Source organism: Carcharodon carcharias, chromosome 16, assembly GCF_017639515.1.
Source record: "Carcharodon carcharias isolate sCarCar2 chromosome 16, sCarCar2.pri, whole genome shotgun sequence".
Lineage (NCBI taxonomy): Eukaryota > Metazoa > Chordata > Chondrichthyes > Lamniformes > Lamnidae > Carcharodon > Carcharodon carcharias.
In genome coordinates, this window is record NC_054482.1 from 114,229,727 (window position 1) to 114,249,166 (window position 19,440).

At 43.1% G+C, this 19,440-nt stretch overlaps 1 protein-coding gene across 1 annotated transcript in view; it reads right to left on the bottom strand.

Moving 5' to 3' along the window:
* The window catches only part of LOC121288988 (atrial natriuretic peptide receptor 2-like), a 110,405-nt gene that overhangs the window by 48,955 nt on the left and 42,010 nt on the right, over positions 1-19,440 (bottom strand). Inside the window, exons 14-20 of the mRNA XM_041207849.1 lie at positions 19,224-19,365; positions 17,982-18,030; positions 17,774-17,881; positions 17,176-17,295; positions 15,229-15,322; positions 15,032-15,119; positions 9,423-9,562 (exon numbers count right to left, since the gene is read on the bottom strand). Of these exons, the coding sequence (XP_041063783.1) occupies positions 9,423-9,562; positions 15,032-15,119; positions 15,229-15,322; positions 17,176-17,295; positions 17,774-17,881; positions 17,982-18,030; positions 19,224-19,365 (741 nt within the window). The remainder of the gene's footprint in view (positions 1-9,422; positions 9,563-15,031; positions 15,120-15,228; positions 15,323-17,175; positions 17,296-17,773; positions 17,882-17,981; positions 18,031-19,223; positions 19,366-19,440) is intronic.

The following is a 19,440-nucleotide window of genomic DNA, read 5'->3' on the forward strand; positions in this document are numbered from 1 at the left end:
GATGTCGGGGCCCGGTCTCCGGTGGCGATCGGCTTCGCGACTGCTCTCAGGCCCGCCCTCCGTGCTCGCCTGATAAGGTAAAAATCCTGGCCCAGATGTGTGACAGGCCTTGGCTTGTTAAGCAGTGACAATAAGGAAAATTTGTAATTAATTTAAAACGTTTAGGGAATCTGCGTACTCAGAAGGTTTTGGAAAGAAGTGCCATATAGGGAAGGTTACATGGGCAGAACCTTGTTTACATGGATGCTGCTGCCTGCGGATAATCAATTAAGTCCTTGAAGGAAAGGGATTGGAATTCAGCTTGGAATAACTGTACAGCTGGAACTGGGACCATATAGGCATTCAGATTGCTTATAACATTCATGAGATAGTTTTTGTGGTGTCTACTATTCCTTGTGTAATTTATAACTCATATTGACCATGATTTGCCTGTTAATTTAACCTTTCTTCATTCATAAGATAAGCTCTTCATCCCAGGAATCAGTCGAGTATGTTTATTTTATGTTGATTCTGATTTATGCTAATGTGGTTGACTCTTAAAATGCCCTCTGAACAAGGTCAATTAGGGATGGGCAATAAATGCCGACCTAGACAGCAATGTCCATATCCCATGAACGAATAAAAAAAATGTTAAAGTGAATGTTACAAAAGGTGAAATCACGTTCGGTGAATTTCTTCATCTGGGGTTATTTCAGTTCATAGATTTCCAGGGGGATCATAACCATGGATAAAAGACCCACTGGTGTTATTTTAAAGAAGACAAGGGGAGTTCACCCTGATATCCTGGCCAATATTTACACCGTAATCAGCATCACTGAGAAACAGATTATCTGATTATTATCGCATTGCGATTTGTAGGAGCTTCCTGTAGGCAAATTGACTGCCATGTTTCCTACATTATAGCAGCGAGTACAAAAGTACCTCATTGTAAGTGCTTTGTGACATCCTGAGGTCATGAAAGACGAAATGTAAATGCAAGTCTTTCTTTTTACATCCCAACTAATGCATAGCACTTTTTTCTCATGTCACCTCTAGTTCTTTTGCCAATTACTTTAAATCTGTGTCCTCTGGCTACTGAGACAACTTCCAGTGGAAACAATTGCTCACTATCTACTTCATCCAAATCCCTCAAACTTTAGCAATTTAGCTACTTTAAAGAGAAGTTCATTGAGTGGATTTTAGTAAAATAAGGCAGGATCTGGCCAAGGTAGACTGGGGACAGCTACTTGTGGGGAAATCTACAGAGGAACAGTGGGGGGCATTCAAAAAGAAAATGGGGAGGGTACAGGCTCAACATGTTCCCTCTATGGTGAAAGGAAGGAGTAACAAGCCCAGAGAACCATGGATGACTAGAGATATTCAGGAAACAATGAGAAGGAAAAGAGAAGCTTTTAGCAGGTACAAGGGAAGCAAATCAGCAGAGGCATTAGTGGGGTACAGAAAGTGCAGGGTGGAGCTTAAGAAAGCAATTAGGAGAGCAAAAAGGGGATATGAGAAAGCTCTGGCTAATCCCAAGATATTCTATAAGTATATCACTTGGAAGAGGATAACCAGGGAAAGAGTAGGGCCCATTAGGGACCAAGGGGGAAATCTATGGGTGGAGCCAGAGGACATCGCTAGAGTGTTGAATGAATACTTCACATCCGTCTTCACCCAAGAGAATGAGGATGAAGGTATGAAACTCGGGGATAGAGACTACGAGGTTTTTGAGCAAATTGATATAGAGAATGACAAAGTATTGGAGGTGTTGGCAGGCTTAAAAGTAGACAAATATCCAGGTCCAGATGATTTGTGTCCCAGACTGCTGAGGGAGGCAAGGGAGGAGATCGCAGGGGCTCTGACCCAAATTTTTAATTCCTCTCTGGCCACGGGGGAGGTGCTAGAGGACTGGAGAACAGCTAATGTGGTTCTGCTATTTAAGAAGGGTTGTAGAGATAAGCTAGGGAACTACAGACCAGTGAGTCTGACGTCAGTGGTAGGGAAATTGTTAGAGAAAATTCTGAAGGAGAGAATCTATCTCCACTTGGAGAGGTAAGGTGTGATCAGGGATAGTCAGCATGGCTTTGTCAGAGGGAGGTCATGCCTAACAAATTTGATTGAATTTTTTGAGGAGGTGACCACGTGTGTAGATGAGGGTACTGCAGTTGATGTCGTTTACATGGATTTCAGCAAAGCCTTTGACAAAGATACAGGGTAATTTGAGAAGGTGGATTCAAAATTGGCTTGGTTGTAGGAGGCAGAGGGTGATGACAGAAGGTTTCTTTAGTGACTGGAAGCCAGTGTCCAGTGTCACACCACAGGGATCTGTGCTGGGTTCCCTATTATTCGTCATTTATGTAAACAACATGTGACTATGAGGGGGGTAGGATTAGTAAGTTTGAGGATGACACAAAGATTGGCTGGGTGGTTAACAGTGAGGTTGAGTGTCTTGGACTACAGGAAGATATAGACAGGATGGTCAAGTGGGCAGATAAATGGCAGATGGAATTTAACCCTGAAAAGTGTGAGGTGATACACTTTGGAAAGATTAATTTGACAGGGAAGTATTCAATGAACGGCATGACACTAGGATGTTCTGGGGAACAAAGGGACTTGGTGTGTGTGTCCATAGATCTCTGAAGGTGGAGGGGCATGTTAGTGAGGTGATGAAAAAGGCACATGGGACACTTGCCTTTATCAATCGATACAAAAGTAGGGAAGTCATGTGGAGTTGTATAGAACCTTGGTGAGGCCACAGCTGGAGTACTGTGTGCAGTTCTGGTCGCCACATTATAGGAAGGATGTGATTGCACTGGAGGGGATGCAGAGGAGATTCAACAGGATGTTGCCTGGGATGAAACATTTAAGTTAGGTAGAGAGGTTGGATAGACGGGTTGTTTTTGTTGGAGCAGAGAAGACTGAGGGATGACCTGATGGAGGTGTACAAGATTATGAGGGGCATGGACAGGGTGGATAGGGAGCAAAAAAAACAAAAAAACTGCGGATGCTGGAAATCCAAAACAAAAACAGAATTACCTGGAAAAACTCAGCAGGTCTGGTAGCATCGGCAGAGAAGAAAAGAGTTGACGTTTCGAGTCCTCATGACCCTTTGACAGAACTTGAGTGAGTCCAAGAAAGGGGTGAAATATAAGCTGGTTTAATGTGTGTGGGGGTGGGGAGGGGTGCGGTTTGGGTGGGGGGAGAGAGAGAGAGAAGTGGAGGGGGTTGGTGTGGTTGTAGGCACAAACAAGCAGTGATAGAAGCAGATCATCAAAAGATGTCACAAATAACAGAACAAAAGAACACATAGGTGTTAAAGTTGGTGATATTATCTAAACGAATGTGCTAATTAAGAATGGATGGTAGGGCACTCAAGGTATAGCTCTAGTGGGGGTGGGGGGAACATAAAAGATTTAAAAATATTTTAAAATAATGGAAATAGGTGGGAAAAGAAAAATCTATATAATTTATTGGAAAAAACAAAAGGAAGGGGGAAACAAAAAGGGGGTGGGGATGGAGGGGGGAGCTCAAGACCTAAAGTTGTTGAATTCAATATTCAGTCCGGAAGGCTGTAAAGTGTCAAGTCGGAAGATGAGGTGTTGTTCCTCCAGTTTGCGTTGGGCTTCACTGGAACAATGCAGCAAGCCAAGGACAGACATGTGGGCAAGAGAGCAGGGTGGAGTGTTAAAATGGCAAGTGACAGGGAGGTTTGGGTCATTCTTGCGGACAGACCGCAGGTGTTCTGCAAAGCGGTCGCCCAGGTTACGTTTGGTCTCTCCAATGTAGAGGAGACCACATTGGGAGCAACGAATGCAGTAGACTAAGTTGGGGGAAATGCAAGTGAAATGCTGCTTCACTTGAAAGGAGTGTTTGGGCCCTTGGACGGTGAGGAGAGAGGAAGTGAAGGGTTAGGTGTTGCATCTTTTGAGTGGGCATGGGGTGGTGCCATAGGAGGGGGTTGAGGAGTAGGGGGTGTTGGAGGAGTGGACCAGGGTGTCCCGGAGGGAACGATCCCTACGGAATGCCGATAGGGGGGGTGAAGGGAAGATGTGTTTGGTGGTGGCATCATGCTGGAGTTGGCGGAAATGGCGGAGGATGATCCTTTGAATGTGGAGGCTGGTGGGGTGATAAGTGAGGACAAGGGGGACCCTATCATGTTTCTGGGAGGGAGGAGTAGGTGTGAGGGCGGATGTGCGGGAGATGGGCCGGACATGGTTGAGGCCCCTGTCAACGAGGCCCCTGACAGGGCCCTCAACCGTGTCCGGCCCATCTCCCGCGCATCCGCCCTCACGCCTACTCCTCCCTCCCAGAAACATGATAGGGTCCCCCTTGTCCTCACTTATCACCCCACCAGCCTCCGCATTCAAAGGATCATCCTCCGCCATTTCCGCCAACTCCAGCATGATGCCACCACCAAACACATCTTCCCTTCACCCCCCCTATCGGCATTCCGTAGGGACCGTTCCCTCCGGGACACCCTGGTCCACTCCTCCATCACCCCCTACTCCTCAACCCCCTCCTATGGCACCACCCCATGCCAACGCAAAAGATGCAACACTTGCCCCTTCGCTTCCTCTCTCCTCACCGTCCAAGGGTCCAAACACTCCTTTCAAGTGAAGCAGCATTTCACTTGCATTTTTCCCAACTTAGTCTACTGCATTCGTTGCTCCCAATGTGGTCTCCTCTACATTGGAGAGACCAAACATAAACTAAACCGCAGAACACCTGCGGTCTGTCCGCAAGAATGACCCAAACCTCCCTGTCGCTTGCCATTTTAACACTCCACCCTGCTCTCTTGCCCACATGTCTGTCCTTGGCTTGCTGCATTGTTCCAGTGAAGCCCAAAGCAAACTGGAGGAACAGCACCTCATCTTCCGACTAGGCACTTTACAGCCTTCCGGACTGAATATTGAATTCAACAACTTTAGTTCTTGAGCTCCCCCCTCCATCCCCACCCCCTTTCTGTTTCCCCCTTCCTTTTGTTTTTTCCAATAAATTATATAGATTTTTCTTTTCCCACCTACTTCCATTATTTTAAAATATTTTTAAATCTTTTATGCTCCCCCCACCCCCACTAGAGCTATACCTTGAATGCCCTACCATCCATTCTTAATTAGCACATTCGTTTAGATAATATCACCAACTTTAACACCTATGTGTTCTTTTGTTCTGTTGTTTGTGACATCTTTTGATGATCGGTTTCTATCACTGCTTGTTTGTGCCTACAACCACACCAACCCCCTCCACTTCTCTCTCTCTCCCCCCACCCAAACCGCCCCCCCACACACACCCCCACACACCTTAAACCAGCTTATATTTCACCCCTTTCTTGGACTCACTCAAGTTCTGTCGAAGGGTCATGAGGACTCGAAACGTCAACTCTTTTCTTCTCCGCCGATGCTACCAGACCTGCTGAGTTTTTCCTGGTAATTCTGTTTTTGTTTTGGATAGGGAGCAGCTGTTCCCCTTAGTTGAAGGGTCAGTCACGAGGGGACATAAGTTCAAGGTGAGGGGGCAGGAGGTTTAGGGGGGATGTGAGGAAAAAGTTTTTTACCCAGAGGGTGGTAAGTGTCTGGAATGTGCTGACTGGGAGAGTGGTGGAGGCGGGTTGCCTCACATCTTTTAAAAAGTACCAGGATGGGCACTTGGCACGTCATAACATTCAAGGCTATGGGCCAAATGCTGGTAAATGGGATTAGGTGTTTCTCACGTGTCGGTGCAGATTCGATGGGCCGAAGGGCCCCTTCTGCATTGTGTTGTGATTCTGTGATTCTGTGACACAACCTTACGTGCTTTTCCAGGGAATCTGCTCCACAAATCCAGCACTATGAAGTGAAAAAGAATTGGGACTTAGCTTGGCAGCCAACCTCACATTCTCGTGAACGCAGTAGAGGTGCAGCTTGTTTCAAAGTCACAGTGAAGTGTGATTACAAAATAACACCTAGAGTGTTTTGCCACAAGGACATATCACTGAAAGGAACCGATGCCTGTTAACCCTTTTGAGTATTGAATGCCTACATCAGTTAACTGCAAAAAATAATTTGTGAGAGGGTGAAAGCTCCACTGAGCAGACACCTATTATCCACAATCCCAAATATCTGTCGGATTTCAACAGGACAAAAACAAAACATTGGCTCCCTACACAGCTCCATTTGCATTTGTTCTTCATTTTTATTATTCATTCATAGGATGAGGGCAAGGCCAGCATTTATTGCCCATCCCTAAGTGCCTTGTAAAGGTGATGGTGAGCCACCTTCTTCAGCACAACTAAGTGTCTTGCTCGGCCATATAAGAGGGCAGTTAAGAGTCAACCACGTTGTTGTTTATCTGGTGTGGCATATAGGCCAGACCGGGTAAGGACAGCAGATTTCCTCCCACAAACGTCATTAGTAAACCGGATAGGTTTTTATAACAATTCATAAATTAAATAAACATCATTAGAGATTCTAGTTTTTTATTTAATTAAATTTAAATTCACCAATTGGTGTCTGAACTCATGTCTTCAGATCATTAACACAAGCCTCTGGATTACTAATTCAGTAGTATAACTCCTACGCTACCATTCTCATATTTCTTGCTAACCTTTCTTTTGTTGGTAGCAATGGCTGGGATCTTCCAGCCCCACCCACCACTGGGATCGTCCGGTCCCGCCAAAAGTCAATGGACTTTTGGCTGAGCTGCCGAATCTCCGGCAGTGGGTCCCCCCACAACGGGGCCAGAAAATCCCAGCCGATGTGTTTGTCTCCGGTTCCACACATTGAGTATTGATATATTTGAGGATCTAAATAATCAACCAATTTTTGTAGTTTACTGAGACTCTGGGTGGGTGGGCAATGGTGGTAGGAGAAGAGTTATCTAATCATGAGAGTAAAAATGGGAGATGCAAAACACTATCGAGTAAGTGCTTTATTGACCCATTTAAGGTATTTACCAATAATTCCCATTCAACAAGAGGTACCTTTGACGCCAAATGTAACAAACTGACTTGAAAGCAAAAAACATTCAATAGATTCTACAATCTGTCATCAACTTCAATCTTTATGCAGAAAAACCTTCTTTGATTTTGGAAGTTTGTCCCACAGGATAAGAACATTTTACTATCTCTGCCTGAGTTACATCCAACTCTCCTTTCCTCTTCTGCTTCTATAAGTCACACAAAGGTCATTCCGTCAACCCAGATGTGAAGCCATCCGCAAAACCCTGTGGGAGGCACCAGTGTGAAAATTTCATCACGCTAATGCATGATCAGACATGAAATATATATGCCCTTTGCTTTAACTTAAAACATATAGGGACTGTAATTTATGTAAGTTCCAAGTGAGTCACTTTGGTATTATTTGTTAAAAGTATAGAAATAACTGATGTCCAGTTATAGTTAAGGCTTCTCTTTCTGCCAGTGCCACACATGCCCAGTTGTATGGGCAGATACCATCTTTTTAGAGGGCAGTGTGCAGCAGGGTGCATGCACGGTCATCACTGGCCCTGGAACTGCAGATGTTACAGTGCCAGCTGCATCAAATTCATACCTTTAACAATCCCCCTCACAGACAGGGCTAGAAAGAGCAAGTGGCAAATGGGACCCACTCTGTCCGCCTGTCCTCACCCGCAATCCGCCAATTAAAATGACACTTCACATTGGTGTCTTTTTTAGAAATTTATTAAAAGATGAAATATCGTTAGAAATAGCCGAGAGGAGAGAGAGAGAGAGAGAGCAGGAGAGACAGAGACAGGGAAATGGCCTTGCCCCAAGTGCTTACCCGCCGTGGGCCCAGGAAGTGTGGGCTTGCTTGAAATTTCAGACCCGCCATTTAATTAGTTCAAAGGGTGGTCATTTTATTTCTTCTATAAATCATTTTGGGCAACGAAATAAGATACATTATTAAAAGTTTGAAGATGCCGAAACGAAGCTGTCACCGTTTATGGGAATGGATCTGTGTCCCCTGAAAATGATGTCAACGGATCCTGCGCATGCGATGACAAGTGCACATGTGCAAACAGGTATCGGTGGCCATCTTGCCCAGCCATCTTAGGTTGGCAGGAGATACAGTGAATAGTTAAAGCTACTGTACTGCTTCATTATGTCAGCTGTGCCCAGTGGATAGCAGTTTTACCTCAGAAGGCTGTCTGGTTGAGTTCCACTGCAGAGACTTCGAGAAAAATTCTGATACAGCACCGAGGGAGTTTTGCACTGTTGGTGAGACTGTCTCTCAGATAAGATGTTAAACCTTGCCTACACACTCAGGTGAATGCAAAAGATCTCACATCACATTCGTAAAGAAAAGGAGAGCTCTCCCTGATGTCTTTTTCAATATTTATCCATCAACCTTGAGAATAGATTATCAGGTCACATATTGTTTCTGTGTAAACTAACTATTGAGGTTCCTACATTGCAGTGACTCACCTCTCAACAATCTGCTGGTTTTTACGCCATTGAATGTCAAGGGGCGATGCTTAGATTCTCTCTTGTTGGAGATGGTCATTGCCTGGCACTTGTGTGGCACGAATGTTACTTGCCACTTGACAGCCCAAGCCTGGATATTGTTCAGGTCTTGCTGCACTTGGACACGGACTGCTTCAGTATCTGAGGAGTCACTAATCGAGCTGAACATCGTGCAATCATCAGTGAACATCCCCACTTCTGATCCTATTTTGGAAGGAAGGTCATTGATGAAGCAGCTGATGATATTTGAGCTTAGGACACTACCCTGAGGAACTCCTGCAGCGATGACCTGGAGCTGAGATGACATTTGATTGAATGCATTAGCAATGGGAGCCACAACTTCAGACCATACCCTCATTGCCAATCAGCATTCCTGTATTAATTTTGTACAGGAGGAAAGTGAGGCCCAATTCCATGCTTGAAAAACATCTGACAGCGCATGCACAGAATCCAATGATGTCATTTGCAGGAGACACAAATCCATTCTCATAAACGGTGACAGCTTCTTTTCCACAGTCTTCAAACTGTTGATAATAGATCTAATTTAATTGCCCATGCATCCTCAAAATGATTCATGGAACAAAAAGAATGCAACCAGGTAGACCATCCCTCTGAACTAATTAAATGGCATCCCTAAAATGGGCATTGCTAAAGAGAGGCCTAAACCTCTCAGGTTACCCAAGCAATGAGTAGGCTTAGCAGGAGGCTGTCACCAAACAAAAACCTAAGTTTAAAGACAAAATACTGTGGATGCTGGAAATCTGAAACAAAAACAAAAAGTGCTGGAAAACTCAGCAGGCCTGACAGCGTCTGTGAAGAGAAAGACAGAGTTAACGTTTCGAGTCCATATGACTCTTCTTCAGAAAAAACTAAGTTTAATTAAAATCACACTGCACTTTAAAACTAAGTGAAAGGCCCTAGCACCAGAAATCATAAAGTAAGTAGAATTATCCATGAAAATCAACTAGATTCACTTAAGTTCCCGACTTTGAAATACACTTACATGCATCCCCTATTGTCTCAACTTTGTAGACATCATAGTTATCAATTATAGCGTCGAAGCAGGTGTACAGTCTGTTGAGAAAATCCACCACCTGGTAAGGAGTGCTGGCACTGGACAGCAGAGTGAATCCAACAATATCACTAAAAGGAGAAAAACACATACAGGGAGTCCTTGATCAGAAACATGACTGGAACCGTTTGTCCTGTCAAAATTTATGAAGGAAAAGTACTGGAGAATTTGGGGAATAATAAGTTTATTGCTTTAAAAGGAGAAATCCTTTGCTAGTGAAACTAAAATGTTTTTTTTTACAGCAAATTGAAAGAAACTCCATTCGTAACTTGTTATTATTGTTCTAAATTTAAGCTCACATCTAGAATTTTAACAGAAGCAAAAGAATAATTATTGATGAAATCTACAAGCAACTTTACACATGCTGAGCCGAAATTAAACTTGGTGTGCAGATAGTTTATGGGGTCAATGCAAATGATCACGGTTTGAAGGTGGGAGAGCAAAATCATTTAGTCTTTTGCACAGCATGTCAGAGTGTTTCTATTGTGCTATGCAACCCCAGCCAAACACAGAGGAGCTCAGCGATGATTTACAATTTCCTAAAGATCACAGAAGCTTAAATCTTGTCTCAATTAACTTTCTCCACTCACAAATTCAGTCCTAATCAAATTTACACCAATTATCGGCCCGGAACATTTAATCTACCACTAAGTTAACTCTTACAAATAGATTGGCGATCTCATTCAGGAGGGTCATAGCAGTGTTGACTTGGAAAATGGGAAAAAAATGCCCCTCTACTGCAAAAGCAAAATTCAAAAAAGCAAGAAGATTCTGGAAGTCTAAAGCAAAAATATGAAGCCCCCTAAACACTAACTACACTGCAGGACAGAGTATATATCAAGAAATAATGGCAGCATGTCAGAAAGGTATTGCAATTTGGTATTGCAATATTGATGGTTGGGGGTCATAACTGCAACAAAGGAAAATGGTTGTGGTTGTTGGAGGTCAATAATCTCAGTTCCAGGACATCACTGCAGGAGTTCCTCAGGGTAGTGTCCTCAGCCCAACCATCTTCAGCTGTTTCATCAGTGACCTTCCTTCCAAAATAATGTCAGAAGTGGGGATGATCGCTGATGATTGCACAATGTTCAGCTCAATTTGTGACTCCTCAGATACTGAAGCAGCCCATGTCCAAATGCAGCAAGACCTGGACAATATCCAGGCTTGGGCTGACAAGTGACAAGTAACATTCATGCCACACAAGTGCCAGGCAATGACCATCTCCAACAAGAGAGAATCTCACAATCGCCACCTGACATTCAATGGCATTTCCATCACTGAATCCACCACTATCAACAGCCTGGGGGTTACCATAGAAACTGAACTGGACTAGCCATATGAATACTGTGGCTATAAGAGGAAGGTCAGAGGCTAGGAATCCTGCAATGAGTAACTCACTTCCTGACTCCCCAAAGCCTGTCCACCATCTAAAAGGCACAAGTTTGGAGAATGATGGAATACTCCCCATTTGCCTGGATGAGTGCAGCTCCCACAACACTCAAGAGGCTTGACACCATCCAGAACAAAGAGCCTGCTTGACTGGCACCCCATCCACAAACATTCACTCCCTCCACCACTGATGCATAGTGGCAGCAGTGTGTACCATCTACAAGATGCATTGCAGAAACTCATCAAGGTTCCTTCGACAGCACCTTCCAAACCCACGACCACTACAATCTAGAAGGACAAGGGCAGCAGGCACATGGGAACACCACCACCTGACTTGGAAATATATCGCTGTTCCTTCAGTGTCGCAGGGTCAAAATTCTGCAACTCCCTCCCTAATAGCATTGTGGGTGTACCTACACCACATGGACTGCAGCGGTTCAAGAAGGCAGCTCACCACCACCTTCTCAAGGGCAACTAGGGATGGGCAACAAATGCTGGTCTAGAGCAATGTCCACATCCCATAAATGAATTTTTAAAAAATTCCAGGTGGCTTAAACATCATATAGATTGGCAAAATTGAATTAGCAAAGATAACCTTGAGGACAATGTGCTAATAGAGTTTACTTACAGCGACTGTTTCTTAGAACAGTACATCATGGAACCAAATAGGGAACAGGTTATTTTATGCCTGGTAATGTGTATGAGACAGGATTAATTAATTATCTCATAGTAAAGAATCCTCTAAGGAAGAGTGATTATAACATGATGGAATTTCACATTCAGTTTGAGGATGTGAAGCTTGTGTCTGAAACTAGTGCATTAAACTGAAATAAAGGTATAGATACTGAGTTGGCTAACTTAGGCTGGGAAAATAGGTTAAATGGATAAGTAGTGGCAGACATTAAAAGAGATATTCCATAAGTGTCAATGGAGATATTATCCATTGAAAAAGAAAGCCTCTATCAGAAGGATGAGCCATCTGTGGCTAACTAAGGAAGTTTAGGATAGTATCAAATTGAAGAAAAAGGTGTACAACACTGCAAAGATTAATGGTGGGCCAAAAGTTTAGGAAAATGTTAGAAACCAGTAAAGGATGACTAAAAAGAAAGAGGGAGAAATAAGGATATGAGATAAACTGGCAGGAAATATGAAAACGGACTTCTACCAATATATAAAAAGGAAGAGAGTAGCTAAAGTAAATGCAGGTCCTTTAGAGGATAATACTGGGGAATTACTAATGGGAAACAAGGAAATGGCAGAGACTTTGAACAAGTTTTTGTATCTGTCTTCATGGCAGAATATACTAAAAGTATCCCAATAGTACAAAATCAAAGGGTAAAAGTGAGAAACTTAAAACAATCACTATCACTAGAGAAAGAAATGTTAGAAAAGCTAATGAAGCTTAAGGTTGTCAATTTCCCTGGACCTCAAGACATGCACCCCAGGGTCTTAAAAGAAGTGGCTGAAGAGGTAGTGGATGCATTGGTTGCAATTGTCCAAAATTCCCAAGATTCTGGAAAGCTTTCGTGGATTGGAAAACCACAAATGAAACACCTTTATTCAAGAAAGGAGGGAGACAGAAATCAGGAAGCTATAGGCAATTAGCCTAACATCCATTTTTGGGAAAATGCAAGAGTCCATTATTAAGGAAGTAGTATCAGGACATTTAGAAAATCATAATATAATCAAGCAGAGTCAAAATGGTTTTATAAAAGGGTAATCATGTTTGACAAAGTATTAGAGACCTTTGAGGACATTACAAGTAGGGTGGATAAAGGGGAACCAGTAGATGTAGTTTATTAGGATTTCCAAAAGGCGTTCAATAAGGTGTCATGTAAAGGGTTCCTACATAAGGTAAGTGCTCATGGTATTGGGAGTGATATATTAGCATGGATAGAGAAGCAGAATATTGCAGACGCTGGAAATTTGAAATGAAAACAGAAAATGCTGCAAACACTCAGAGGCAAACACTTAGAGGGGAAATTCCAGGTGGTATTATCCCCATCTATCTGCTGCCCTTGTTCCTTTAGATGGTAGTGGTCATGAGCTTGGAAGGTGCTGTTGAAGGAGCCTTGGTGAATTCCTGCAGTGCATCTTAGAGATGGTACACACTGCTGCTACTGTGCTTCGGTGGTGAAGGGAGTGAATGTTTGTGGATGTGGTGTCAATCAAGTGAGCTGCTTTGTCCTGGATGGTGTCAAGCGTCTTGAGTGTTGTGGGAGCTGCACTTATCCAGGCAAATGGGGAGTATTCCATCACACTCCTGACTTGTGCCTTGTAGATGATGGACAGGCTTTGGTGAGTCAGGAGCTGAGTTGCTTGTCGCACGATTCCTTGCATCTGACCTTCCCCTTGTAGCCACAGTATTTATATGGCTAGTCCAGTTCAGTTTCTGGTCAATAGTAACCCCCAAGGATATTGATTGTGGGGGCTTCAGTAATGGTGATGCCAATAAACATCAAGGGGTATTGGTTCGATTCTCTCTTCTTGGAGATGGGTCATTGCTCGGTACTTGTGTAGCACAAATATTACTTGCCACTTATCAGCCCAAGCCTGGATATTGTCCAGGTTTTGCTGCATTTGGACATGGACTGCTTCATTATCCAAGGAATCGTGAATGGTGCTGAACATTGTGCAATCATCAGTGAACATCCCCACTTCTGACCTTATGATTGAAGGAAGGTCATTGATAAAGTAGCTGCAGATGGTTGGGCCAAGGACACTACCCTGAGGAACTCCTGCAGTGATGCCCTGGAGCTGAGATAACTGACCTCCACCAACCACACCATCTTCCTTTGTGCTAGGTATGACGCCAACCAGCAGCGAGGTTTCCCCTTGATTCCCCTTGGTGTGTGCCTTGAAGGAAAACTTACAGATGGTGGTGTTCCCCATGTGTCTGCTGCCCTTATCATTCTAGGTGGTAGGGGTCATGAGTTTGGAGGGTGCTGTTGAAGGAACCTTGGTGAGTTCCTGTAGTGCATCTTGTATATGCTACACACTGCTACCTCTGTGCATCGCTGGTGGAGGAAGTGAATGTTTAAGGTGGTGGATGGGGTGCCGATCAAGGGCTGCTTTGTCCTGGATGGTGTTGAGCTTCTTGAGTGTTGTTGGAGCTGCACTCACCCAGGCAAGTGGAGAGTATTCCATCACACTCCTGACTTGTGCCTTGTAGATGGTAGACAGGCTTTGGGGAGTCAGGAGGTGAGTTACTTTCTGCAGAATTCCCAGCCCCTGGTTGTACATTTCTCATTGAGGTTGAGAAGAATGGTAGGTGATCTTATTGAAGCATATAAAATTCTGAGGGGGCTTGACAAGGTGGACGCTGAGAGTATGTTTTCCCTCTTGGAGGAATCTAGAACTAGGGGATGCAATTTCAGAATAAAGGGTCTCTCATTTCAGATGGAGATGAGGAGGAATTTCTTCTCTCAGAGGTTAATATTTGGAATTCTCTTCCCCAGACAGTTGTGAAGACTGCGTCCTTGAATATATTCAAGGCTGAGTTGGACAGATTTTGGTCGACAAGGGAGTCAAGGTTATGGGAGACGGAGAGGAAAGTGGAGCTGAAGTGGCAACAGATCAGATCGACCATGATCGAATAGAATGGCAGAGCAGGCTCGAGGGGCTGAATACCCTATTCCTGCTTCTATTTCTTATGTTCATATGTCCTTAAACAGTAAGTGCTGGAAATATGCAGCTGGTCAGCCAGCATCTGTGGAGAAATAAATGGAGCTAGTTTTTCAGATCGATGATCTTTGCTCAGAACTCAGTTCTGAAGGTCATTGACTTTTAAATGTTAACTTTCTTTCTCTGTCCAAAGAGCTGGTCTGCCCTATCGGGTGTGTCCAACATTTATGGTACCTCTAATGGAGCCAGGCACTCCGAGGTGGGGGCAGGGTATATGCGATTCACTCTATATCTAATTGTGCTGTGTCAGCCTTGAGAGTGCTTTACCCTGCTTTGAGTACATGAATAGAGAATATTTCATTTTCCCCAGCTAACATCCCATCAGCATCATGTCAAAAATATAAGCCAATTCATTAGAACTGCTTTGACTTGTTAACAACAGAAAAGTGACAACAGTGACACCACCAATAACAATACTCCCATCATCACGACAGTGAAATCAGATTCACAACACCTAAGTAACATGCCTGAAAAACACCGTAGCGTTAGAGTAACTTTGAGCTTGTGAAGTAATCCCTTGACGAAGGTCATCAGCTACTTCCTTCGGTAACATGCCTGGTGACATATGCAATAGTAAATACATTCAATCAGGTTTCACACACTATACACTGAATGTTATCTCAGAATAATGACAGGGGACTGAATGTTAACTGAGGTATCTTACTGTATAAGAGGCAATCAGTCTTTTGTTTTTCCTGCAGGAGATCTTGAGTCCTTTCAGCCACAATAACTTCCAAATGCTTGCTGTACTTTTCCATCTACAGGTAAACAATAGAAGATGTGTCCTGTGTGTTCCATAAGTTAACTAACCAAGGTATGATCAGCTGGGTACTGATTTGCAATTTTTTGTAAATGAAAGTGCAGTCACTAAATCATTGTCAAAAATTATGGAATCTCATGGCATAAAAATGGAATAAACCAATAGCCCTAATTAGCAATGTGGCCCTGTAACTTTAGCAAAAATCCTAGAAATCTATGCAAAATTAACAGAAATTTGACCTGTTCAGGCATAAACCCAATGGCTCTGATGGTGATGAGATGAAGTTGCTATTTTGTGAATATCTACCCAATAGATAACCAGGCAGATATTTCTAATTGAAGCACCATCATTGCAACCACTGCACATTTATAACATCAACATCGATCCATACCATTGCTTGTTTCTTACTCTTGAAAGCATTAGTCCATGATTATGCTTGGCAAAGCGCTGCAGTGGTTTGCCATTGCCTTCTGCAGTCTGGCTGACCAGGAAACTTAACAACTCATCACCCCCTGTTTTCGGGTACATTAGAAGGAGTTACAGGCTGATAATCAACATATTTGGCCACATGATGAACATCATGACCATCAAGCCCTGAGGTGGGACTTGAACCCAGAGCTTCTGCTCCAGAGTTAGAGACACAACCACTGCACCACAAGACTTCCTCAAAGGGTACTTCTGTTAATCATGCTTAATGCTGCTTTCAATTACTTTGGTATCAGGAAGCTCATTCTCAGAATGCTTTCATTGTTAAGTAGCCATATCGTCAAGTGTGACCTGAGCTAGATGCAGGATAAATCTAGAACTCTACCTCCACTATATGGCATTATGTTCTTAATCAGAAGAACAAAAACAAAATTAACTTATAATATTTCCCAAACCAGATTATTGTTTAATCACACTCTGAACAGAATTCCCAATTTAGTGCTAAATTACCATCCATTTTGTCCAGTGAATTCATCCTGATGAGGGATTGGGCTGAGACTGCTCAAAGTCATTTCACACACGACCTTCATTTTTTTAAAATGAGTTCATTCTGGGGAAATGGATTTCACTGGCAAGACTGACATTTACTGCCAAGCCATAGTTTCCTTGCACAGCTGCAGTCTATATGGCGAAGGATCTCCCATACAGCAATGTCAGATCTGGAGGTATGGTTATGCACGCCAATATATTTCCAACTCAGGATGGAGTGGAATCTAAAGCTGATGGGGGCGAGGGGTGGAATTTCCTATAAAAAAATGCAGAATTTTGCAATTGGATTTGCTGTTCTGAGGCTACAAGGGTAGAGTGAAGGGGCCGCCGTGACTCTCACCTCCGAGACAGGGACTCCAGATCCTTGAATACAAAGTCTAGGCTGCCACTTCCAATACTGATGGAGTGCTGCACTGCTGAAGGTGCCACATTGCAGATGTTACGTTAAACCAAGGCCCGTTCTGCTCTCTCAAGCTAATGTAAGAGATCCCATGGTACTATTCAAAGAAGAGGATGGGAGTTCACCCCAGCATACTGGCCAATACCTATCCCTTAACAAATATCACTAAAAGCAGATGATCCAGTTATTCTCATACTGCTGTTTCTGGGAGCATTCTGCGCACAAATTGGCTGCAACATTTGGAGCAACCTAAGGTCATGAATGTGAGTCTTTCTGTCTGTATGTGGGTTTATTTTGCATCTCACCACCATGAGTTGCAACTGCCTGTTGCCCGAAATAGAAATTCCTGCATTTCCAGCTCTGATGCCTCTCGACTTGATAAACCCAAACTTCAAACACATAGAAAATGTTGAAAATAATTCTGATGGAGCATATAATTAACTGCAGCAAAGTGGGTCAAAAAAAAGCATTCTTACCAGGTTCATCATCATGTCAACCGGGCTTACTTTGTTGGGATTCATTTTCTCAAGCATCTTCTTAATTTGTTCAAAGGTTGGCCTCAAAAGAGGATTGTGTGCCCAACACTTTTGTATCAACTTTAAACAAAAGAAAGAAAATTGCATTAAAGCTGCCACTTGAAATCAAAAATGCCTTAAAGACTGATAATTTGGAACCATTGAATCATAGGACACAGCACAGGAGGCCATTCAGCCCATCATGCCTACACAAGTTCTTTGGTGGTTATACAAATATTCTTCCCTCAGTGGTCTGTAATTTTTTTCCTCTTCAAGTATTTCCCCAATTTCCTTTCGAAAGTTATTATTGAATCTGCTCCCACCGCCCTTTCAGGCAGCACATTCCAGATCACAACTCTCAGTGTAAAAAAAAAAATCATGTTGCCTCTGATTCTTTCACCAATTACCTTAAATCTATGAACCCTGGTTACCAACCCATCTGCCATGGGAAAACAATTAATTAAATTGCATTGATAAATGGTAAATTATATTTAATTTTCTATCTTATTCCCCCTCATTGATAGTGTGCAAGATGTAATTTACAGTGGAGGTACTTTACCTCAGTATAGTCTCCCTGATTTGGACAATCACTATCGGACTTTCCAGCGTTAATTTCAGGAAGATAGGGACGCCAGGTTGGTTCAACCTTGTCAAGGTCAATATCTCCCTTGAACACGTGGATATAATAAAATGCAGTTTAATTCAGTGAATGAGAGTGCATGAACTGCAGCATACAAATTGACAATCAAGAAGGCAAAAATACCTACCGGAACCGGGTCACAACGTGTTGCAATTTCAAGCAGTATTATGGAGTAGCTGGATATAGACAAACATGACATTTTTTAAAAAAATGAGAAAGTGACAACTCACTTGAAAGAAAACAATTATAGTTGAGCCATAAATGAAAAATGCGATCAACTCTTCCACATGATGAACTCAACTTTCTCAACAACCAATAAGAGAGGCTTATCCCTACCTTTGCTTCCTCTATTGAGCCAATTGAGAAACATTAACATTTTCCAGACATCCTGATTAGTGGTCACAAATTTCTCAGGAACCATGTTGAAATATACCTTATTTCTATTCCACAATATCCAATCTAAAAAAGGGTTAAAAAAAAACTTGGTCCACCCTTAGCAAACTCTTCATGTTACTAAAAACATATTTTTTCTTCACTGTTTATTTTCTTCAACTCCCTGTGGTAGCGAGTTCCACATCTCACCACTCTCTGGGTAAAGAAGTTTCTTCTGAATTCACTATGGGATCTCTTTGCTCTCCACTCATAATTATTTCATAGAATCATGGAACCATAGAATGGTTACAACACAGAAGGAAGCCATTCAGCCCATTCTGTCGATGCTGGCTCTCTGCAAGAGCAACTCTGCAACAGTCCCACTCGAAGCCTTTTTTCTCTGTAGCCCTGCAAATATTTTCTCTTCAGACAATTGTCCAATTCTCTTTTGAAAGCCACAACTGAATCTGTCTCCACCACATTCTCAGGCAATCCATCTCAGATCCTAACTACTCACTGTGTAAAAAAGTTTTCCTTCATGTCACCTCTGGTTCTTTTGCCAATTACCTTAAGCCTGGGCCCTCTTGTTAGCGATATCTCCACCAATGGGAACAGTTTCTGCTATCTACTCTGTCCAGACTCCTCCTGATTTTGAAGATCTCTATCAAATCTCCTCTCAACTCTTTCCTCTCCCATAAGAGCAGAATCAGCTTCTCCAACCTATCCAGGCAACTGAAGTCTCTCATCCCAGGAAACATTCCGGCAAATGCTCTCCACATCCTCTCCAATGCCCTCACATGCCTTTCAAAGAGTGGTGCCCAGAAGTGGACATATTACTCCAGCCAAGGCTGAACCAGATGCCTCACAAAGGCCGAGCAGAGCCTCTCCTCTTCTCTATTCAACGCCCCCACCCATAGAAAGCCCAAGATTCTGCATGTCCCCATCAACCTGATGAACAATAAAGCCAAAGGAGCAGTTTGGGTTTTAGTGACATTACCTGTAGACGTCTGCAGTTGGCGTCACACTTGAAACGATACCTGCCAATACTTCAGGAGCACCGTAAATGTGGCTTGCCTTTGCATTGACTGTGTTCGTAAGTTCCTCAAAATCATCCTTTCTGTAGGCTGCTAAACCATAGTCTTCATAAAAGAAAATCAAGACGCAATTAACAGTGCAATTCTGTGTAAGATGCTGCAATGCATTAAACTGTCCAG